Consider the following 23,551-nt stretch of genomic DNA (forward strand, 5'->3'; position numbering starts at 1 on the left):
TGGGGGTCATATACTAAAAATTAGAACCGGGGTATTTTGATCAGTAGACGAGCATGTGATTCGCACGACCACTACTTCACGGTTATTTGAACGGAAAATGAGCTTTGGGGGTTAACGTCTAAACGAAAATGTTTTTAGGTGTGCCCCCTAATATGGCTAAATAAATGGGGGTCGTTGGCCTAAAAACCCTTTTTTTTATATTAATCGCCATATTCTAGAGGCTACAAGTCTCTGTTGAAATACGGGAGTGCTACATGTACAAAGTCCTTAACAAGATTCTTGACTTAATGACTCATTTTCACTAAAAGACAAAAATTGATCAAAGTTTTTTATAATTTGACTTACGTCAAGACGTTCACTTAGGATTTTGTCAAGAATCCAAATTTGACTTAGCATTTCCCGTTGAAATATGAGCGGTAGGATAAAGTAGCACATCAAAAAAATGATGTGTTTTGCAGGATCCAAATTTCTCTTACCACGTGGCCCAAACCGATAATCTTGAAATATAGCCGTTAGGCAAATAGTTCACAAGATAGGAGGAGCCCATTTTAAAAAATTTACCGTTGTACAAAAATCATTCTCTCTCTTTTTTTTTTGCTCTTTCATTGATTGATTGATAATATTCCATCTCTCTCTCTCTCTCTAACCCAAAGAAACTCAAATGGCGATAGACGAATTTCAGAGTCCCCAAAACCCTAAACGCATACCCAAAGGATCAGTCTCAGTTGAAAATGGCGAAACCAGAGAGATCCTTATCAGTCCTGGATTCAGATCTGTTGCTGCCATGGCTGGTTGGGATGAAGAAGCCCTTTTATGTGCAACCCTAATCGTTGAAGATACCCCAGAAAGAGAATCAGTACACAAGAAACGAGTCAATTTGCAGTTAAGAACCCCACCAACGAATTCAAGAAGGTAAAATTCAACATTATTTTCTCTACTTTGAATCCTTTTCTGGGTTCCCTTCTTTTCAAAAATTACTCTGGTTGATAATTTGAAATCACAGAAAACGCAGAAATCAGAGGGTTACTCCTGCTTCAAACCCCATTGTTGTTCTTAACCTAGATGATGAAGATGATGATGATAAAGGTATTGATTTCTCCAATTTAAATGAAGATCTGTTAGTTTTAATGGGTTTTAGAAAATGGGTTCTTGTTGAAATCTGATATTATGATGTTAATAATCAAACAGAAAAGGAATCAAAGAAAACAGAGCCAATAATTGAAGCTCTAAAAGAAAAGAAGATTGAAGAACAAGCTATAGAAAAAGGAAAAACTTCACCTGCACAACAAAACTCTAGCCTTCCTTGTATGGATAAATTGAGAGAAGAACTCTCTTGTGCTGTAAGGAATTAAGAATCTTGTTATCAATGTTCTTACATTAAATCAAAACAAGTTTGGGTTTTGATTCTAATTTGATTTGAATTCATATTTGCAGATCTGTTTGGAGATTTGTTTTGAACCTAGTACTACTCCTTGTGGCCATAGGTGAAAATTGATTTCAAACTCAATCATCCCCTTTTTGAAGTTGATTCAGTATTCGGAGGTTTTTAGGTTGATGGATCTAAAAGGTTTGATTTTTAATTGCAGTTTTTGCAAGAAATGCTTGAAATCTGCCGCGGATAAATGCGGTAAGCGATGCCCAAAATGCAGACAACTAATTGGGTATGTGAAACACAGATTCTAGTCATTCTATAGATCTTGTTGTTCTTGATATGGGATTGTTTTGTTATATCTTTGAACTTTAAATTGTTCTAAACTTGCAGAAACGGGAGATCTTGCACGGTTAACACCATCTTATGGAACACAATTCAACTTTTATTTCCACAAGAAGTTGAATCAAGGAAGGCTGCTTCTGTAGCTGCTGGGTCTATTACTAAGAACAGTAGAGAAGCTTCGAGTCGAAGTTCAACAATGGAAAACCATAATGTCCGAACTCGACAATCCTCCTGGAACCAGGCCTCTTTCTCCATAGACAGAACTGACAGAATGGTGGGCTCAAGCAGGAGCAGAAGAGCTACCCCAAGTCAGGCTCAGGATGCTGCTTTGGTGAGCTCAAACTGGAGCAGAAGAGCTACCCCAAGTGTGGCCGAGGATGCTGCTTGGGCGAGCTCAAGCTGGAGCAGAAGAGCTACCCCAAATCAGGCTGAGGATGCTGCTTTAGCTTTTAGATTACAAAGAGAGGAGTTCATGGAAGCTTTTAGGGGAACAGAAGAGAGCGCACCAGCACCTCGAATTTCATCTGCCCGAGCAAATATAAGAGCCATGGCTTCAAGAGCTATAAACCATCGGACTAGAGGTGGACCAATGTAGATTTTGCTTGGTTTTGAAGTTTTTTTTGTAGTTGAAGATTTCTAGTTGTCCTATGTTATTTGTTGAGCAACCAAGGTTGTTCTTTTTTAATACACTACGATTATACATGTTTTCGGGGGCTATTGTAGGTACGGTGAAATTCTCCGCGTGTCATTTGTCTTTCGCGGAAGGGTCGATCGTTCTCACTAGGAAAAAATTGCCCTTTTTTATTCATCAACATGTGAACTTAACATTATGTTGTTAAGTTTTTTGTCATCGCTTTACAATAATGTTAGCTGATGAAGCTAGAAACTTGATCACTTGTCACAACAGCATCTGCACATCGTATAAGTTGACAGGAAGGAGGGGAACGTCGATTTTGGAGTACCCCAAAACTACCTGTAAAATTAAAAAAAAAAAACGAGGGGTGCTTTGAGATCCCCTCTCCAGTGTGTTAAACAATTAGGTGTTCTTGAACGACTCGAGAACGTTTCAGAGATTGAGGGGAAGTGTAAAGTGTACCTTTGAAGTGATAATTGATTCTTCTTTTGTATAGACTCTTGAGTTGGCCATAGAAAAAAGAATGAGATGTTATAAGAAAGTCGGTTTTCTTTCTCGGTAAGTCTTGAGCCATACGAGATCTTCTTTTTGTCTCGGATTTATCCTCGAAAATTCTTTCCACTATGATAAGGATTGTTGTTGTATTCTCTTGATTTGGATTTATTCCTGTAAAAGGGTTTATTTTTCCAGCCCAAGGAAAGTAAGTCGAAATTCACCTCCAAAGTTATTTGGTCGTGCCTTTTACCACATGGTGTCTGTCAAGAGACTCACGGCACCTATGGTAACTCCATGGACCTCATTAGCTATTCAAGTGTGATTTTGTGGTAGTCATCGCTAACAACCAAAAGGAGAGGGCCTCTTGAAGTGACCTTTCACTATTTTGTATGCTTGTTGAATTTTGCTTTTGTGGATGGTAGGAGCATATGTCCCCACATTTCCATGCCAAGAGACGTCAAGAGAAAGCATCCTCTAACGACTTTTGATAACAAGTTACTTCGTTTTTATTTCAACAAAAAAAAAAGGTACTTTGTTTTTAATTTATTATTTCGAATGGTACTGTCAAAAAAACACATTGATAGTTTACTGACATAAAACTCAATCTCGTTGCAAAATTTTCACGTATTAGTTTCACCTATTCATAAAGGTATTTGAGAAATGCAAGGGAATCATTAATTTATGCATTGCACAACTTTGAAATATTAATAAAAATTCATCCTACAGTGTTCGTCTCGATCAATCGAACTTGACTATACAAAGGGGAATATCAGCATCATCCTTGTTATCTAATTGTGCAAAAGCAAGTAACCGGCTATTCTAACATTCCGAAAAAAGCTCTTTGAGAGGGAAAATATAGAAATCACTTTACCACAATCCTGGATTCTACTCAAAACACATACTCTCTACTAAATCTACAAAATTATATTAAGAAAATCCCATGAAATCGCAGGAGATGCTGCTGGAACATAGTTACCAAGGACTGACAACAAAAGATGTAAATGGTTAAGTCATTCAGACAATGTATCGGATTACATAAGATCAAAAGCCGAATAAGGTTTTTTCATATGTCTCTACTTTTTTTAAAGATTAAACAACTAAAGATGTCAACAATCGGTAGCCCAAGTGGTTCCAAGGTGTTGACATAAACTCCAGAAGGTGGAATCTTTGGTTATTTGAATTGAGATTATGAGTGTATAAATAATGTTGTTGGGCTTCAGGCCATTGTATTGTTGGGCTATAGGCCCGGTCTTGTTAGTGTTTGAGTGGACGGTTGTCGAGCTTATCACATCTATGATGTATCAAATTGCAAATATCACGGCGTACGTAGATCGTAGTCGTCTTCCAAAAAAAAAAAAAAAATGTGTAGTATTATTGAAGTAGTGCCGAGGGCACAAGCCTAAATGTGGCCTCCCTTTATGATTACACTAAACCTCAGTTCACTTACCCCAAGTTTAAACAGTCCTCTTAAAATTCAAGTCAGCCCATATATACCCAACTAACCACAAGCATACTTATTACTTTTTCATAGCCAACCTCTTATCTCACTAGGAAGTTACATGCGTGCCACCAATTTTACAAATCTAAAACAACATCTCTCTCGAATTTGGTCAAAGTCCAACTCTTCGGACCAACAACAAAAAAACAACAGAAAATGAACATCGTGCAGGACATCCTTTGCCATTGGTACAAATAATGATCAAAAGAAATAAAACGAGAGTAAAATCGAGAGGGATGGATGGAGAGGGAAATTGTCAGATTAGAGATAGAAATCATCAGATTAAGGAAAACGAGAGAGGAACTGAGAGAGAGAGAGAGTCGAAGAAGACAGGTTTGTAGAGAGCCCATTTGTCACAGGCAACAAAGCAATCGAGAGTAACCTTCTTTCTCACTCTTCACCTGTCTATACCTCTCTGATGCGACCGAGGAAACTCCAGACGACACTCTTTTAGTTTTAGTTTTTTTTTATGTTGTTGAGTACAAGTAATGCATATGTACTAAAAGTTCAACTATTTTTTTATGAGTTCTTAATAAATTGGTGGGGTTGTTTGCATATATAACCTTCCACTTCACTTTTAACCCAACTGTCTTAGAATAATTAATATTTTTGACTTATAATTTTGTTTTCGATTTTGAGTGAAAGGTCCAAGTTTTGGGGAGTAAAACCAAAATAAGTCCAACCTTGCCAAAAAATGAGTTTCTAGTCCAAATGTCAGGACAACTCATTGTTTCCTGATTTTTTGTATCCCCTTCTTGCCCTTGGACGGGACATGCTAACGTTTCCTGACCATAAAAAACTGGATGGTAAATAAAACAATTTCCCGTACACAAAAAAATTCGAATTTTCAATTTTTTTTGAAAATTCGAATTCCCGCCCAGCAAACCATCTCTTCCTGGTAAATAAAATAATTTCTCGCACACAAGAATATTCAAATTTTCAAATTTGAAATTTTCAGACGAAATTTCAAATTCCGGCCCAGCAAACCATCTCTTCCCAGTAAAAGAAATAATTTCCCGGTACTCAAATTTTTTTTAAAATTTGAAATTTTCAAACGAAATTTCAAATTCCCGGTACAAAAGTGTCTAGTACAGAAGAGAATTTTCGGTAAATAAAATAATTTCCCGGTCACAAGAAAATTCCCGGTACAAAAGTGTCTAGTAGAAAAGAAAATTTTTAGTAAATAAAATAATTTCCTGGTGCGTCAGACAATTTTTCAAAAAAAATTTGTTTTTCGGGAATTGGGTGGCAATTCCGTAAATTTCTGAACAGTACAGATTCTGATTGACGGGTTGTCAGATTCTTTTTCAGAAAAAAAACGTTTCCCGAAAAAATTTCGATGGCAATTTTGTAATTTTCGATGGCATGAACCGTAAAAACTTTGTTTTCCAAGGGTCATTTCGTCATTTTTTTCTCAACCTGACTCTTTGGAACTGCCTTTCATTTTTTGGCTACCTAGGATGGGAAACCTATTTCTTCCCTCATTTTGGATGGTTAACCCAATCCTTACTGTCTCTAAGACGCGTCACCACAACGAAAAGTTTCTGGCTTCGCCACTGCATTGAAGAGTAATGTTAGGAAAGGCTACAAGTCTAACTTTACTCCAAACTTACACGAGATTAATTGTCTTATTTTTCTCTTGATATATATTTAAACATGTGTAAACCTACTTTTGTAGTATCTTTTATCACTTTTCATCATCAAAATGTCGGTTTTGGTTTTCCTCTTTACATCCAAAAAAGAGATTCCTTCTCTCCACTATTGTTCATAAGAAACTATAAAAGATCATAAAATTTGAAAGTAAAAAACAAAAAGTGTTTGTTATGTTTGGTTGATTTGAAGCAAAACTGGTAGACACACTGAAAACAATAAGACTAAATATCTTTTTAACTAAAAGTGCCATCAACCCTAATTTATGTCCTAGTGAGATTAAGAGGCCCTAACTAAATAGTGAGATTAAGAGGCCCTAACTAAACAGTGAGATTAAGAGTCATGTACAACCAATTTGAGTGAGATTAAGAGGCCCTAACTAAACCAATTTGAGTTTCACACTTAATTTATGTCCAACCATCCAACTATCCAAGAGACCAAGAGACCAAGAGACCAAGAGTCATGCTCTTTATATTTTTTACAACCCTAAAACCAATTTCCTATTCCCACCAACCCGTCGACAAATGCACTTAGTGAGATCTCATCTGACCCATTTTGGGTAACCAACCAAAAAGGTTCAAACTTTGAAGCTATGAAGACAATTCTTCTCCAAATCAATGTGTTTGGATGAAATGAATACAACTTTCTAGCTATACAAATTTATTCTGGTGAGATTATTAGTTGGAAGAGAAGCCTTACCAAGAATACCCAGAAGATGATTTCTCATCAGATTGAAGAATTTCAAGAAAAACTCTCTACCCATTTCAGACCTTTACAGAGGTCTTATCAGTTCTGGGTTCGAGCTGCTGATATATATACTGGCTACAAGGTTCTCACTTTCTCTCTCTCTCTAGAATGTTTTTGTTCATGGGTTATTTGTATTTTCAACTTCTTCTTTCAGGTTTTTCAAGTTCGAATGAAATTTGTAAAAGATGCTAAGATTAAAGAAGAAATGTGGGAAAGACAACATGAATTTGCAGCTGATAAGATATACTCAATGTGCTCTGAACTTGGTGGGTTTTTTCTTAAGGTATTCTCTTTCATCACTTTGTCAATGCTTGATGAAAACCCATGTTTCTGTTTAAGTTGGCTTTAGATTTGACTTTTTTTTCTTTTTGGGTTTTGAGTTTTAATTTGGTTGTTAGTGCTCTTAATGTCTATCTGACAGGCAAAGTATTTTGGGTTCTCCTCTTAAAGGTTATGGTGAATTTTGGGTGTTTGGTTTTGTATGGTAGATGGTGATTGTTGTCCATGATTGAATTTAAATCAGGTTGCTCAAATCATTGGGAAGCCTGATCTAGCCCCAGCTGCATGGGTAAGAAGGCTTGTTACATTGTGTGATAGAGCTCCTGAAACACCATTTGAATCAGTCCAGCTTCTTATAGAGAGAGAGTTGGGTCTGAGTATGGAGGAAGTGTTCGATAGATTCGATGTCGAACCTCTTGGGTCTGCTTCGATTGCACAGGTTAGTATAAAGTGTGTTCTAGGGGAAACAAATTAATCTTGTGTCATGGTTCCAAATTTTCGATCACTTGATCTTCTTAAGTAAAATCTCGAATGCGAAAATTATGGACGTAATACTAAATAGTTCTTGGAAAAGAAATTATTACTGTATTCACATATCTTAGTGTGGTGAATTTCTGTTTTTTAAAGTTTATAATCTTGAAAAACCAACTCCTTCGAAGCTTTCGCACTTAGGTTCATCGAGCAAGATTGAAAGGTGCCAAAGGTGATGTGGCTATTAAGGTGCGGAAACTTGAGATAGTCATCCTTTTTTTTCTTTTCTTATTCTTTTTTCTGAACTTGCAAAGTTTGAATCTTAGTATCTGAAGTGCATTTATAGGTGCAACATCCCGGAGTTCAGGATCTAATGATGACCGATATCCACAATTTACAAACTTTTGGTTTATATTTAGAGAAGACAGATATCAAGTTCGATTTTTTCTCAATAACTAAAGAAATGGAAAAACAAGTATGAATTATATCCATAATGGTGTCCACATTTCGACATTGTTTCCTTTTCTTTTGCAAACCTGTGAGTTCGTTTCGTAATTCACAACATTAATATTTTATATTGTGTGCTTTTCATTGAAGATTGAGTATGAGTTCGACTTTGTGAGGGAGGCTGAAGCTATGGATCAAATCCAACATTTTCTATGCACAAACAACAAAAAGTCTCCTGTGATTGTGCCTCGTGTCATGCGGGAATTGGTCACTAGGTATTTTATACTGAACCAGAATAAGAAAAACTTCTTTTTATAGTCATTTATAAATTATGAGACTACTTGGTGCTTATTTCAAGTGCATCTAGTCATTTACTAACCCTAAAATTTTCTTCTGTATTGCCATTTAAGTATTTTGCCTTGTGATTTTTTTTGTTTTGCAATACTGAAGCCTTAAAGGATTCAGTTTAGTTAGCTAATAAAGTTTGTTTCGATGTTTGATTAGGAAGGTTTTAGTTATGGAGTTTATTGATGGAATCCCAATCCTAAACCTTGGTGATGAAATAGCTAAAAGAGGCATAAACCCTGGTGGTAAGATTGCAGCAACGGCAAAGCAGTAAGACCCTTAAATTCTAGAGTATGAAGTCTTCTTTGCTCTTACTATTTTGAGTTATAATTACTTGTTCATAAGCGTATTGATATCATATTAGCACTATCTTGGCCAGTTTAACCATATACCAAAATCAGTTGGGCCTCTTCGGCCTATACTCCCATTTTATGCAATCATCACTTCAAATAACAGTTAGAACCATTCTCACCAACGCCGTTTCTGATTATTGGGACTATTCCCCTCGTAGATATGCTATTATCTTTTGCTCAATTAACAAGATTTAGTGGAGCACAATTTGTAGCACCGTAGCTCACTTAAAAGATTGTTCATATTTAAATGTAATCTAATGAGAGTGAAACTTTTATTCATCCCCAACTTCTGTAACCTCAGGAACATCCTTAAGAATTTGACTCTTGCTTATGGTCAAATGATCTTGAAGAGTGGTTTCTTCCATGCAGACCCTCATCCGGGAAATATCATGATTTGCAATGGGTCAAAGGTAATAGATACAATTTACGCATATGGGTTCGCAATGTTAAAAGATCAACTGTGAAATCTTGGTTAATCAATCTCTTAGAATTGCAAATTTATCTTTTACCATTTTCAGGTTGCCTTGCTAGACTATGGGCAAGTTAAGGACCTCCCAGACAGCTTGAGGCTGGGATATGCTAATCTAATTCTAGCAATTGCTGACAATGATCCTATAAGAGCATCGGAAAGCTATAGGTACATAGTTTGCTTATTTGGTTGGTCCCTAGTTTATCTACAAAGTGGATCACTCTTTTAATCTTGTACACGGTACAAAGTACCGGTAGGCAATACACTACCATATTATTATCCTTTACCCTAGGGTGTACCTCTTCAATACACTAACTTTTGTTACAGTACGTTTTGGACTACTATCTTAGACATTATGTTCTATGATGCGTACATTATAGATACACATTCCTTAGAGATTCCATCTCCCCAACACTTAAAAATCTTTACTAATCTTGTACTCCTAACTACTCAATTAGTTGAACTAGTAGAATTTTTCCAAGAATTGCGTCAATTAAGACTGGAGATTACGGTATGTCAGATTTGGGGTACTGGATCACAAAGTCGCCGTTAAACGGTTAGAGGGATCTTGTAAGCAGTATGCAATGGGGGGGGGGGGTGTCAGAGTATGTGGTAACATTGTTTGTCCTAATTTAAAGGGGAGCATATGGAGAGTTGGAGACAAAGTTCCATAGATTAAAATTACAAATAGGATATTGCTTCCTTTTAATCTTATCGATGTGTATGTATTTTGTTTCGCTTCATAATTTGGTAGGGAACTTGGTATAGAAACCCGAGCGAAATGTGAAGATGAACAAACCGAAATGCTTAAAATGGCGAAGACAATGTTCGACACAAAATTACCACCTGGTGTGACGACACTGCAACCATTTGCAGAAGACTCTTCAATAAAAAAATTTGATGTTCAGGTATTCATTAGTTTCACATATTTTTCGACTGTTCTTGCCATATCGCTAGGCAAGTGCTCTGTTTATACCGAAACCATTTATTTCGCTATTTCTTTGGGAAAATTCGTAGGCTTTCCCGGAGGAGCTATTTTCTGTTCTTCGTACCGTCCACCTATTGAGAGGACTTAGTGTTGGTATGGGCATCAACTATTCATGTGCAGAACAATGGAGGCCCATCGCCGAAGAAGCACTCCGTGCATCCGGGAGATTTAAAGGTATGATTCTTTTAACGACCAACATGATTTTTAAGCCCCATAATACCTGTATGGGTAAAAGCCCGTTAGATACTCCAGCCGGGCCCGGGCTTAAACCAATGTTCCTCGACATAATCTACTGGAGAGAGTTAAAGGAGGTGGAAAATAACCACGTAAATCAACAAGAATGAGCTATATCAAGTGACTCTTAACCACTCGATTAGCCCTCTTTTGGTTTTCATTTCCTACTTATGTTTAATATCCCTTCCAAGCTACATATTCTTGTGCATTTTAGTATTTTATCGTTCTCTCAGTATGTTAACGTTTCAGGTAAGAATGCCAAAGCCAAAGGATCAGGCGAATTTTTTAGAAGAATATATTGCAGAAGTTGACTGTTGCTTGTCGATGATAGACTAAACAATCTGACATCAAATGTCTTTCTCAGGATGCTAATCAAGCTGGTGAGTAATTCATATTCATTTTGACACAGAACTCAGATTAGTTCAATGTTCAGCACTCATAATCTCTCCCGAAAAAGAACAGAAAAATAAAATTCATTTCATGTGCCGAATCTTGATTCATATGCGATTAATGTAATACCATTATTTGCTGAATTTTGCACTTCGAACGTGCTACTGATAGCTCCCGAACTGAAGCGGTTTGTTTGTGGCAGTTGTGAGTAGACATCAGTGACATTTCAGGGTTATTATATATGTATAAACAGAATAAAATAATATCTGTATTTCATCAATTTTTACATGTACATAATTCGGATTTAGATGTGGGCATTCATTACAGATCTGTTTCAGGTAAGTTTATTAAACAAAACCAGAAAGCAGCTGGCTTTGATCCCATATAATTATAGCTAGGGTTTTCTTCTCTTTAGCCATCCTAAGGACCACTTTTGAAGAATTCTTTTTCAGATAAATGCTTCTTCTCATTAGAGTCTTACATTTTGACTTGGATATGGATGGGAGATCTTCTTGGCCACAAATTGTCCTCCTCTCGTCATTTAAATTTTAATATACAGATACAAATTGTGTCTTTAATGCATTGAGTAAGGCCGACCTAAACTCCAAGTAACTGTAAGCGACAAAGAATAGGTGAAGATGAAGGTTGAAGTTCTTACATAAGAGGGAACAAAATCATTTTTTTAAACTAAAAACCTTCAGTATCTCCTTGATTTATCAATTTCTCTTACCACACTCTGTCCTCTTTTTCCTTGTTTCCATGGCCGACGATCCTCTTTTACCTTGTTGCATTGGACGACGATCTTGATAGCAAATAGCCTATCTTATCAATTAAGGTTCGCAATCTAGTGACGTTTGCCCATATAAGGGGTTCTTCCCATTGAAGAAGAAGGATGGACTTGCTGGACCAAAAATTAATTAACAATTCAACATCTTTGCATGAGGGTGGTCATATTGAAGTGATTCTCCATAAATAAAATATAAATTCTTTGTGTTTTTTTAAGTATGATTTGCTTGGTTGTGGTACAAGTAGAGAGAGAGAGAGAGAGAGAATTGTTGAGATGTCCTACATGTACCACTTCCACAAGAAACCACATGTATTTTCAAATTAAAAAACACAAACAATATATATTTTCTTTGGTGTGTAACTTTTATCCTTTTCCATAATAAATTCCACAAAGACTACTGTAACAAGAAGAAATGGTCCTAAAATTCTATCTATCTCAATGGTAACTCCCCATTTAGGTGTTCAATGAGTAACTTTGTGGGTCCGGAGTTTCGTCGATTTTCTTTTACGAGAAAAAGTCAGAAATTAGAAAATGAAAGAACTCTAAGAAGAAAAAATAAGAAAACATTAATTTTGGCTTTCTTCTTCCGTCATTTTTGGTGGCGTTGTGGTGTAATGATGTTATGATGATAATGTTGATTAAGGTCTAATGATGGTGGTAGTGGAGGAGGTAGGGTAACGGTGGTTCTGGTTGTGGTAGTAAAGGTACAGTGGTAGTAGTGGTGTAGCTCAGTTATTGTATTGTTGGGGATAGTGGTGGTGGTTGTTTGGTTATAGTGGTGGTCTGGAGAGTGGTGGTTGTTTAATTATAGTGGGGTCTGGTCTGGGGAGTGGTGGTTGTTTGGTTATAACGGGGTTGGTGGTAGAAGTGTAGTGGTAATGGAGTTTTGACGGTGGTTTAAGCGAAAGTAAACCAAGACAAAACGATGTGGGTTAAGATTAAAACTTTATGAGAAAGTCAAAATTTTAATTTATGAAGTAGATAGTATTTGCATGATTAGATAAATGGAATAGTTACTTATTTTTCTGTTGTCAAACAGTACCTAAGAGCATCTCCAATGCAAGACTCAAACTCTAAATCTTACAGTACCACATAGAGTTTTCTAGAGTTTCTCTTCAAATTCCATCTCCAATGCAACACTTAACTTGGATCTCTAAAATAAGGTAGCGGTAGTTATTTTACAGATCCTTAAGAGGGCACTCTAAATTTAGAGTGTCATCTTAAGGATCTCCAAGTGCCACATAAGCAAATCAATTAATTTTACATCAAAATATAAATTTTTGGAGTTTCTCTAGAGTGTTGTATTGGAGAAGGTTTTCCAAGAACATCTCTAAATGATCAGTTAAGAAAAAGAGCATTTAGAGATCCATTTTTCATACTTGACACATAGGATATAAATTAAAATTCTCCCTCTTAAGTGGCAAACTAGAAACACTAGAATTTTTTGTATCTCCAACAGAGATCTCTAAAATAATACATGTGTCTTCGATCTGGATCGATAATCTCTTTCTTCATGACAAGAAGAACCGAAACCACAAATGTGGTTGGCTTTACAAAGAAGACATAGAGTGTGGTGATATTCATTTTCGTTCTCTGAACCTTTTTTCCAAATTCGCCAAACCTTAATTTTTTTTTGTTGACAAGCCAAACCCTAATTTGAGATATGGATATTGGTAATATTTTGTATATCTCCAATCTATTATCCTAGTTTTATTTACTTTACAATTTTACATCTTCGACAAGGAGTTTAGATTTGGTAAATAGAACCCGTAATTTTTCTTCTCAATAATTACGCTTTCATCAGGTGGCGTCTCAAGGAGTCTTCTTTGTTGTTGCTCCAAGCGAGACAAATACGATAACGATAGTTTAAAAAGTCTTCTACGTTGGGTGTCCAAACTCCATGGATACAACACATAGTGTGTAAACAAGCAGATGAAATTCACATTGCCCGGTGATTTGATATACATTGAGTTTGACTATCCAAACGACACACAAAAAAAGGTGTCGAGATTCGAGAAGAAGTTATTGAATTTGATTAACAACCTTAATCCGACAATCTTAGGACTTCTCTATATCCCCCACTAATTGTTTAGGTAGATATGTAAATGCACGGTACTCTCAAAACCAAGAGGTCACAAATTCGACTCATGCGGGTGATTTCCACCTTATACAAAAAGCATCTATAGATTTATGGTATAAATAAAGTATAGGTCGTGTTGGTCCTGTGATGGCCTTTAAGTGTACTACGGTGACTATTAAGATATTGTTATGACATTTAAAGGTCCAAGTCTCTGTATCTATAAAATTAAAGAGCTAGTCTCATCATCATAATGTAATTTGATCTTGTATTTACACGATGTAACCATAATTATGTAAGATATTTGGATTTTATTCCACATAATGTAAGTTTCTTGTACAAAAAAGAATGATCGTGTGAGAATAAAAAAAACAGGAAATTGGGCAGGAGGCCCAATTTTTGTATTTTTTTGTTTAAAAGACAACCAATCTTTTTTACTAGCTAGGCCCCAAGTAAGTTATAAAAATAGGTTTGAAGGACATTTTTAAAGGCACCAACTTTTTAAGAGTCAAAAATACCCTTCATTCAATTAGAAATACCTAGTAATAATCTAACTAATAAATCAGGAACTTGAGTTTTTCTCATGAACGAACCGAGTTGGATTGTCGACGCCGATTAAAATTTCTGGGATTTGAATCGATTTTGGCTATAAGATAGGTTAATGTTTTTAGGTTTTGGTGATTTAATCTATTTGTTTGTTGTTTGAAGAGGCTTTTAAGGGGTTTGATTTAGTTTTTGGTTCTAAATTCTAGAGAGAGAAAGTTTTATATACTTTCAATGGAAGGAGAATTTGATAGTGTTTCAAGGTATAATCCAACTCCTTCATTGCTTTATTTTCATTGAGTTATGAATGATGGATAACAATTTGTTAGTTTTGATGTTTATGTTCAAACTTATTTGTTGGATTTATATGAAAGTTGTGAAAGTATAGTTGATGCAAGCAATGTGTTTGATAAAATGCTTGAAAGAGATGTTGTTGCTTGGAATGCAACCTTAGTTGGTTATACAAGACGTAGGTTGGTTGAAATAGCTATAAAGTTGTTAGATGAAATGCTTGTGAGAAATATTTTTTTCTTGGACAATCATGATTGGTATTTATGTTCAAATTGAGAATTTCATGAAAGCTTTGGAAGTTTTTCAAAAAAAAAATAAAATGATGGTGCTAGAGCTTATAAAATGACTATTATGAATTTGTAGGGGTTTTAGCTAGTTTTTCGATACAACATTCTATTAGACAAAATATAATAATTTGTAACAAATTTCATGTTAAATCAATTCAAAACTAATTTGCAAACCATTTGCATGGCATTGCAAGGTGTTTGCAAGGCTCTGCAAGGTGTTTGCAAGGCTCTGCAAGGTATTTGCAAAGCTTTGCAAGGCTCTGCAAGGTGTTCGCAAGGTTGTGCAAGGTATTTGCAAAAGTCATGCAAGGTGTTCGCAAGGCTCTGCAAAGTTTTTGCAAGGCTCTGCAAGGTGTTCGTAAGGCTCTGCAATTTGTTTGCAAGGCTATCCAAGGTGTTTGCAAAAATCATGCAAGGTGTTTGCAAGGCTCTGCAAGGTGTTTGCAAGGCTCTGCAAGGTGTTTGCAAGGCTTTGCAAGGCAGTGCAAGGTGTTTGCAAGGCAGTGCAAGGTGTTTGCAAGGTATTTTCTTAGACTAGGGTTAGGTTGGTCTTTTTACTGAAATTGAAAATTACATAATTGCCATCAGGGAGGTGAAGCCTAAAAAACTTTGATGAATCCTTTTTAACCAAAAACATAATTTCTTAGGGAGTTTTGGCCAAATTCCCCTAAAAAAAAAAGGAAAGAATAATGATTGAGAAGAAGAGAAACTAGGTATGCACTGGACAAAAATCTAATGTGATTTGTTGTGATCCGTTGGATCAGAATCATCAAAAATACGAATTACGACAACCAGAGTATGTTTTCTGGCTGAAGTTTGTCTAATTTTCTGGTTCCAAATATTTTTCACAAGAAAATGGGTTGGACTAGATCTAGGGCAAATCCAAAAAACTCAAAGTTAGAAGGAACTACAAGTTTTCTTGTATAAAAGTGATACCTTTTAACTCTCCCGCCCCGGCTTTCCTTCTTCTCCTTCTCCTTCCCGACTTCCTCAATTTCTTTCCTTTTTCACGTTTCTTTTCTTTGTTGATCATACCTTGATCTGGGTTTGATCCACAATAATGATTCCTTGTTTCTTATCTTTGGAAATCTGATGGAAATTGTTACCTAATCTAATATGGGTTCCGAGATTAGAGGAATAAACTGAGCTATTTCTTCCACGGATCGAATTTGTGTGGCGATTAGGGCTTTTTCACGTCCTGGAGATTGGTTGTTGATTGTTTTTTTTCCTCTTCAATTGAAGGTCTGTTCTTTCTTGTATTCTTTGATTCGATTTAGGATAATTATAATTAGTTTCGAGGGAATATTAAAGATCAAGAAAAGTAAAAGGGGGGAATAACGTTCATACGAGGGTTGTGATTAATTTTTATCCTTGATGAATTTAAGAATTGTAGTTATGATTTAAGTTCTGAACTAAAACTCGGTGAAATTTTAGGGCTTTTTTTTGGTTGCCATCTAAGATTGAGGGTTTTTATTGGTTCTTCTAGGGTTAGAGTTTTAGATGGATTAAATCTAGGTTCCCTTCCACGATTTTTTGTACTTTTAGTTGTTGAAAAAAAAAAATAGATCTATCGATTCAATTGAACTTCTCGGATCTGGATTTCTCTTTCTCTGTAACTGGAAAGTTTCCTCAAGCTTCTGTCAGACAAGATGACATTGAAATACCCTGGTCGTCCAATATTTCCTCTGAATTTATCTGAAGATAAATGGGTTTCCTCAATTAGGATTGGCAATGATGAGAATGGTTATGGTAAGACCCAGGATTTTGTCTTTGATATTGATTATAAGGGGAAGTATCACCATGAATCTGCTAAAGGAGGCTCTGGGAAGGAGCCAATATCTGATAATATTCAAGACATTTTGCCCTCAGATCCCTTTGACATGAATGTGAGCAGTACATTCAGTTTAGAATGGATAAAAGCTCTGAACTTTCTGTCTGGCCCATGGAATATAGCGATGTATGGGACATCAAATCCAGCTTGTTATTTTGATGGGTGGATGAGAAAGAATGAATTAACAGATGGGTCATCATGTAGTAATGGGTTTATCTCAATTTCGAGCTTTGAGGAGTGCGTGAGCTACAATGGAGATATTCGAGGTTTCAGTCATCCATGTAAAGAAGTTGGGGATGGTTTTGTTCTGTTGAAAATAGAGGGGCTCCACATGAAGGTTTGTATTATGCCCTTGGTTATCTTGGAGTACAAGATCTTCTTTCTGCTGAAATGGTTTGCAGATCTCTTCGCTCTTCAATACAAGGTGATAACCTATTATGGAGAACCATTCATATAAATCACCCATTAAATGGGACAATTTGTGATGATGATCTTGTACGATTAACTAACAAGGCTCAAGGAAACTTGCAATGCTTGAGTATGGCTAACTGTTTTCAGATTACCAATGATGGTTTGAGACGTGTGCTTGAGAGCAATCCAAGGCTAGAAAAGGTCAGTATATAGTTATCTAATGGAAACACATCTATATATATGTCTTTTCTATGTTACATATAATCGTCTACTATTATCTCATTGTTGTTTGTACTTGTCCTCGTGGATTCTGTGTTGTGTTCTTCCCATGTTCCCGTTTTTAGTTATGCAGATTGTGTTCCCGGCCAGCGACTTTTTGAATTTCTCATGTTTTAGGCACTTTGTCTCACATTGTTTAGAGATACCTTCAGACTTGGGTTAAAACGTAAATACGCAATACCATGTCTTACGTATCAGCTTATTTTGGTGGGTTTGGCACCTAAATCTGTTAGATGGAAAAGGATGAGCTGCTCTATGGCATATGCCCATGCCAAGGAAAAACGTTGTCTTGCAACTAAGCTAGTGGGTCGGGGTACAAGGACAATATAGCTAGTATTAGGATGGGTGTTACTTCGTGTCATTTTATGTATGGTCTGTTCGTCCAAATTTAGGTTGGACGAAACAAGGAGAATATATTTACTTTTAAGAGCATCTTACCAACCGTCACGTGTCACCTTGGTTCTAAGAGCAGATTAACAACCGTGACGTGTCGCTTTCATTTAAGAGCATCAGAAACTGGACAATCATCACATGTGAAAATAAACTTTGCAGTACTTCTAGTGCCATTCTGCACCTCCATTCACGAACGAAATACTTTGGAATGACATATCAACATCATCATATGGTATGAAATATATGTAGCTTAAGTTCTAAATTGATAGTTGAGCTAACAATAAATCTTATGAAGTTCTGAGCATTACTGTTCTTGCTATTATATCTACTTTTATGCACAAATGGGACGGCAAACCCTAAATCCTGATGCTGGTAAATCTTTCCTCATTGTTTCTGCTTCCTGTCCTTTTCATGCAGCTGAATGTTCAAGGGTGTGGAAGACTCGGTACCAAGGCCATTGTGAATAATATGAAGGCTTTGAAGTCTTTAGGAGCACCTGGAATAAAGCACCTAAGGATTGGTGAACGTCATGACATTACAGACAAGCACTTCAAAGAGTTGAATATGTTACTGAATGCAGAAAACATGACGAAGAAATCGAAAACCCACAAGCCGAGGTTCTCTCACAACGAGCACTGTTCTTTTTCGTGTGACGATGATGATGATCGTGCAATTGATATTGAGATGTGCCCAAAATGCAAGAGGTTAAGACTCGTTTATGATTGCCCTTTGGAGAGCTGTCAACAGAAACAACTAGGGACTGATCCATGCAGAGGATGCATCACTTGCATTCCTCGGTGTTATATATGTGGGGAGTCCATCAGTAACAAGGTATATGTGGAGACATTCTCTCTGGATAAGCATTGTTTGGACTGTGACTCCGATGATGTTCCTCTCAGTACATCCTCGGACAAAATCAGTTCCCATTAAGAAACAAGGTACCAACTTCTCATGTCTGACTAGTTGTGCCTTTATGTGCTTTGGATCATGGGTAGATGAGTGCATTATCTGTTGCCTAGATATTTAGGAGACATGGAACTAGAGTTAGCTTTAGTCACAGTCTAACCCTTCACTGGTTTGGGTGAGGCGAGATTCAGAGAAAAACAAAAACTATAATCACTATATTGAAAAGAAAAAAAGAAAAAAGATTTAGTGAAGAAAAAGAAAAGAAAAAAAGTGATAGGAAAGAAAAAGAAAGAAGACAAGGACTTCTATTTTTATGGTTGGTTACCTGCTGTTTCTGAGGTTTGTTAAGGGCGTTCCATTTGGAAGACGGTTTCCGGACTGTGACTGGTTTTGCATTTGAAAGACAAAAACTATAATCACTATATTGAAAAGAAAAAAACAAAAAAGATTTAGTGAAGAAAAAGAAAAGAAAAAAAGTGATACGAAAGAAAAAGAAAGAAGACAAGGATTTCTATTTTTATGGTTAGTTACCTGTTGTTTCTGAGGTTTGTTAAGGGCGTTGCATCAGGAAGACGGTTTTCGGACTGTGACTGGTTTTGCATTTGAAAGACAGGACTGAAAAATGAGTAGTGTGGTATTTAATAGACGGGGAAGGCGCGGAGGGAAAAGAAACTTGGAAATGTTGGGATAAGTTGGTTTTGATGAACTTCTAGTTTTATGGTGAGTTATTTGTTCTTTTGAGGAAGATTAATGGTGTTGCATTAGGAAGAAGGGTACGGGAAGTGACTGCTGTTGCATTTGAAAGATGAGCCCGAAATATGACTAGTATTGGATTTGAAAGTCAGGGGAAGGCAACCCGAAATACGAAGACTAAACGGGGAAGATGACCCAAAATATGAAAGACGGGGAAGGCCGCTCGGAAAGTGAAGATGGAGAAGACATTTCAAAATGATTGGGGTTGCATTTGAAAGACGGGGAAGATTGTGAAGGAAGAAATTTTTTTGAAGAATTGTGTGGATGATTTGGTTCGCGGATGAACTTAGATTGTTGTCCAAAGAAGTGTTAGCACAAATGAATGTTGTGGATTGTGTTCATCAATTAGAGCAAGAGGTGATTATTCTGATGCAGAAGAGGTTTTTTTTCTTACTTTTTTTCCTCTCTGTTCTTGCTCTTTTGGTGCTAGAACATTTATATTGCAGAATGTGGTATTATCGTATTAGTATTAGTAGGAGGTTGGTGTTCAATTACTTTATTAGATATTTAATCACATATGAACACCATCTTATCTTTTGTACAAGTACTCAATCCAGACATGATTGTGAATAAATCTGTTGTTTTTAGTAGTTTGTTTATTTCTTACTTGAAGAGTAGAGTTAGCATGAGTTTTGTTTAGACACAATTTCTTACTTGAAGTACATGTGAAATTATGGATACTGATTTTGAATTCTCTTCTACATTTGCTGAAGCACAAATTGCAGCTAACCAAAAGTTACCAATATCTGGAACAGTTCTCCCCAGTCTCAATTTATCTTAGGAAACCCTATCTAGCAATCATAATTGTCTCTACTGTGGAGAAAGTACAGAAACTCCATGAACGAAGGCCACACTTATTACAAGTTTGGACTGAATCGAAGACCACATGCAGGTGATTTGATAGAGAATTGACAAATTCGGTTGATGGTTATTCTAGTTCGGACAATTCAGTCGATCAGGTTGATGGCCAAGAACTTAGAAGAATGGCTTTTGCTTATAAGTAACCATTATAACAACTGTTTCAGGAGGTAAAGCAAGTGCAGAAGCCATAAAAAAGCTTGAAATTTTTGTATTGTGAAGACCGAGACAATCACTCTTTCGAGACAATCATAGACGTTAGTTTATTGATGACTAGTTGGCTGAGCTGGTATCTCTAGTCCATTTGGCATTTCCATGTCATCCTTACCTAGTAATTTATGTGTTCCTTTTACGATTGTATTGCAACTAGCCATTAGCATAATATTACATTGTTTGGCATTATAACTTGTGAAGTATAAGTCTTGGACATTCTCTCTTGGTGAGAAATTCTACACGTCGGCCTCTCAAATGGCTCAACTAACATAATATCACATCGTTTGGCATTATAACTTGTGAAGTCTTGGACATTCTCTCTTTATAAGACGATTTAAAAGAGACTTGGGCCTAATAAATTTAACACAGTACCAGAGCATCGCTACAATGGATTTGTCCGTTGATGTCTAATGGATGGGTTTCCATCATCCTTACAGCACCAGTAAGTCACTCAAACAATCTTATTTGTACTTATGCATAAAATTAGTGAAGCGCATAGAAGCAATCCCAATTATATGTAATATCATTGCTGAATTTGTGTCTAATTATAAAAAAATGCATGACGGATTACAAACACAGTCCTGTATGTCGTCATTGCATGAACATCTAAAACCCTTTACCAATGTCTTTGTAGAGTTTCAAAAGCCCATTTTGTTTGAAAATCTTAAAACTCCGCAGTTCATCAAAGAAATCATGTTGTAGTAGATGACATCTCATGTAATGTTTTCAATCAAATAGATTGGGACAATAGCATTTGACCATCGTGCATAAAAAAACGAATAAATATTCTTCTCAGTAGTCACAAATCCGCAAAGTTAACATAAAGTGAGAAGAACTAATTTTGTGGACCACATAAGAAATAAACAAATTGAAGTAAATTTTCACCAATGTACTTTAGCGGGTTGATGACAGCAGCTGTAACATACATGTTGAATTCCCCAATACGTATCCCAATCCCTGGACTCCAAGGACACAAAGACTTAGAATATTACTTCCATCCGTCAACATACACACAATGCATTGTTAACTGACAATTAATGTAAACCAATATCTAGTGTACAAAGATTCCTATAAGTAAATTTTATTTTATAAAAAAGGTTTTCTTCTAAAGTAATCCATTTTGGGCAGTGGAAGATGAAAGTGATGAAGATGAAGTGAAATTTTCATAATGTCAACATAATCATCCTTCATCTCATATAATATACATTGTTCATCTCTTTCTGCCCAAAATAAAATTGGCACTATTTACCCCAAATTGCATATAAGAACCACCTAATAAGTCACTAAAACTCTTTTAGTGGTAGTGGATAATAAATTCAATTCCAATATTCAAGCCAAGATCATATATAGCTAAACAAACAGAAAGTGAAAAAAAAAATTATTAATCCAAGCAAAAGTGAGACGATCTTACAATCTTGATCTCAAAATACAAACATTCCATTCAAAATCCAAGAAAAATGAGGAAGAACAAATTTTAGGGGTTTAGCTGACATACCTGGAATTGGAAAATCTGAAGGGTCAACCATAGAAACAACATTAACATCGAGAGTTGATTAGTTTTCCCTATAATCAAATTTAAAAATGAAGCCAAACTATTAGAAGAAACTCTTTATTCTCGTATTTTAGTAATATGAACCAATAGTACTTTCAAGAATTCGGGAAGAAGTTGAAACTAATCAACCACAAATTTCAGCAGAACTGTACATAAGTTCAAGGGTTTAAAAGAACATGAGAAGTTGAATAAATAAATCGAAATATTCAGAATACGAAGAAAAAAATAAAAGTAGAAGTTTTTACCTTAAATACCTCATTGACCGATTTGACATCCAACGTGCTTGCTAAATAACCTGAGCAAATGTGTAGTTACGTAAAAAACATTAAAATAAATAGATTTTTGTTGGTAAACAACCATTAAAAAGTATCAGCAACTTGGAGTTGTTAATGGAGTTATTCGGAATTAAACAATTTATGTACAAGCTGTGAAACAAAACTCACCTTCCTATGACCATTAATTATGTGCAACCAACAAATTACTGGGCTTAAAATCACAACAAAGCACACAAAGTAAACGTAGATATTTCCATGGAAGCATCACCTGCAACAATGTATTTTTAGAATCTTTTGCCTCTTTTGTCTCCAACTACCCCTTTGAAAGTAAAATTTAACGAATAAGAGTTTATATATACAACACAACTTACAACTTCTGCAATACATACATGAGGAACATCTTCGTCAGGCCAATCTAAATTTCTCGCAAACATAACATATCCCCATAATTCAAGTACTCCATCATAAATTAAAGGTTCTCGCGACATGTAAATGAATAAAAGAAATGAACATGTTTTAGTTCAAACAATATATGAGCCACTACAATAGAAATGTAAATATTTTCCAAGAGATGCAATTCTAATAGGAGATATCTTTGTACCTAAAGAAGAAGTCACAAGTTGTGCATATTCTTGAGATGATAAAGAAGATAGTATTTTTTTTGTTGAAATAAGAAGATAGTATTTGGTAATTGGAAAAGGGATTCATCGAGTTCCACCTCAATTATTTCTTTGGTTTCCAATGAACCTCCATATGACATTTGTGAAAGTCGGTGGGATAGAAATTGCTACAAAATTGGATTTCCAATTTTTGGACTCAAATTGCAGCCGGTGCAATTGAAGAGGCGGTTTTGATGCCTAATGGCTTGTGGCGGTTTAGGCATCAATGGAGGTTTCTAAATTTTAAATTGGAATTGGTTTCCAAAAATTGGAGGACCTCACCGGCTTATATTATAATATAAATAGGGGTCTTGAGTCTTTGTAAATCACACCAACACAAGCAACAACAACTCTTCTTTAGAGAGAGCTAAAGAGTGTGAGCAAGTGAGAGAGATTTTGTTCATAGTTTTGAGCGGTGTTTAATTTCTCGGTCGTCGAAGATTTAGTATAGAAGGTTAATTTCTATACGGTACCGTCTTGGGACGAACTTGCGGGTTGTGTTAGTCGTCTTCATCTATCCTTCAATAAAGATTTCTTGTTCGCCCGAGGACGTAGGCTTTAAAGCCGAACCTCGTTAAATTCTGTTCGCATATTTGATTTTGACTTAGCTTTTCGATTAGTCTTCATAATCGGATCAATTTCTAGGATAGGTTCGATAGCTTCCGCGACTTTTAGTTATAACAACATTAAAATTACAAGTATGTGATAGAACTTGGCCCTTT

At 35.9% G+C, this 23,551-nt stretch overlaps 3 protein-coding genes across 8 annotated transcripts; all 3 read left to right on the top strand.

Annotated features, from left to right (window-relative positions):
* Positions 1 to 529: 529 nt before the first annotated feature.
* On the top strand, positions 530 to 2,416 carry LOC147532658 (uncharacterized). 2 transcript variants are annotated; one of them, XM_086650505.1, is made up of 6 exons: positions 530 to 912; positions 1,004 to 1,086; positions 1,189 to 1,340; positions 1,435 to 1,484; positions 1,587 to 1,661; positions 1,763 to 2,416. In XM_086650505.1, the coding sequence occupies exons 1-6, from the start codon at positions 662 to 664 to the stop codon at positions 2,307 to 2,309; spliced, it is 1,158 nt and encodes a 385-aa protein (XP_086506631.1). In that variant the 5' UTR covers positions 530 to 661; the 3' UTR covers positions 2,310 to 2,416. The 2 variants fall into 2 exon arrangements, with proteins under 2 accessions (XP_086506631.1, XP_086506632.1); XM_086650506.1 differs by having other exon boundaries at positions 536 to 912; positions 1,013 to 1,086.
* A 3,885-nt stretch (positions 2,417 to 6,301) lies between these two features.
* On the top strand, positions 6,302 to 11,021 carry LOC147532659 (uncharacterized). 4 transcript variants are annotated; one of them, XM_086650509.1, is made up of 12 exons: positions 6,302 to 6,820; positions 6,893 to 7,021; positions 7,262 to 7,456; positions 7,690 to 7,737; positions 7,835 to 7,963; positions 8,086 to 8,210; positions 8,440 to 8,550; positions 8,935 to 9,043; positions 9,152 to 9,270; positions 9,857 to 10,010; positions 10,120 to 10,264; positions 10,574 to 11,021. In XM_086650509.1, the coding sequence occupies exons 1-12, from the start codon at positions 6,707 to 6,709 to the stop codon at positions 10,633 to 10,635; spliced, it is 1,440 nt and encodes a 479-aa protein (XP_086506635.1). In that variant the 5' UTR covers positions 6,302 to 6,706; the 3' UTR covers positions 10,636 to 11,021. The 4 variants fall into 4 exon arrangements, 3 of the variants coding, with proteins under 3 accessions (XP_086506635.1, XP_086506633.1, XP_086506636.1); XM_086650510.1 differs by having other exon boundaries at positions 6,505 to 6,820; positions 6,893 to 7,004; XR_015228266.1 differs by having other exon boundaries at positions 6,451 to 7,021; positions 9,871 to 10,010; positions 10,574 to 10,857.
* Positions 11,022 to 15,524: 4,503 nt separating this feature from the next.
* Positions 15,525 to 19,866, top strand: LOC147532660 (F-box protein SKIP14-like). 2 transcript variants are annotated; one of them, XM_086650512.1, is made up of 3 exons: positions 15,613 to 16,730; positions 16,769 to 17,142; positions 18,031 to 19,866. In XM_086650512.1, the coding sequence occupies exons 2-3, from the start codon at positions 16,921 to 16,923 to the stop codon at positions 18,541 to 18,543; spliced, it is 735 nt and encodes a 244-aa protein (XP_086506638.1). In that variant the 5' UTR covers positions 15,613 to 16,730; positions 16,769 to 16,920; the 3' UTR covers positions 18,544 to 19,866. The 2 variants fall into 2 exon arrangements, with proteins under 2 accessions (XP_086506637.1, XP_086506638.1); XM_086650511.1 differs by having other exon boundaries at positions 15,525 to 17,142.
* The last annotated feature ends 3,685 nt before the right edge of the window (positions 19,867 to 23,551 follow it).

Source organism: Eschscholzia californica, unplaced genomic scaffold, assembly GCF_041429995.1.
Source record: "Eschscholzia californica isolate CP2 unplaced genomic scaffold, dmEscCali1.0.p SCAF_6, whole genome shotgun sequence".
NCBI lineage: Eukaryota > Viridiplantae > Streptophyta > Magnoliopsida > Ranunculales > Papaveraceae > Eschscholzia > Eschscholzia californica.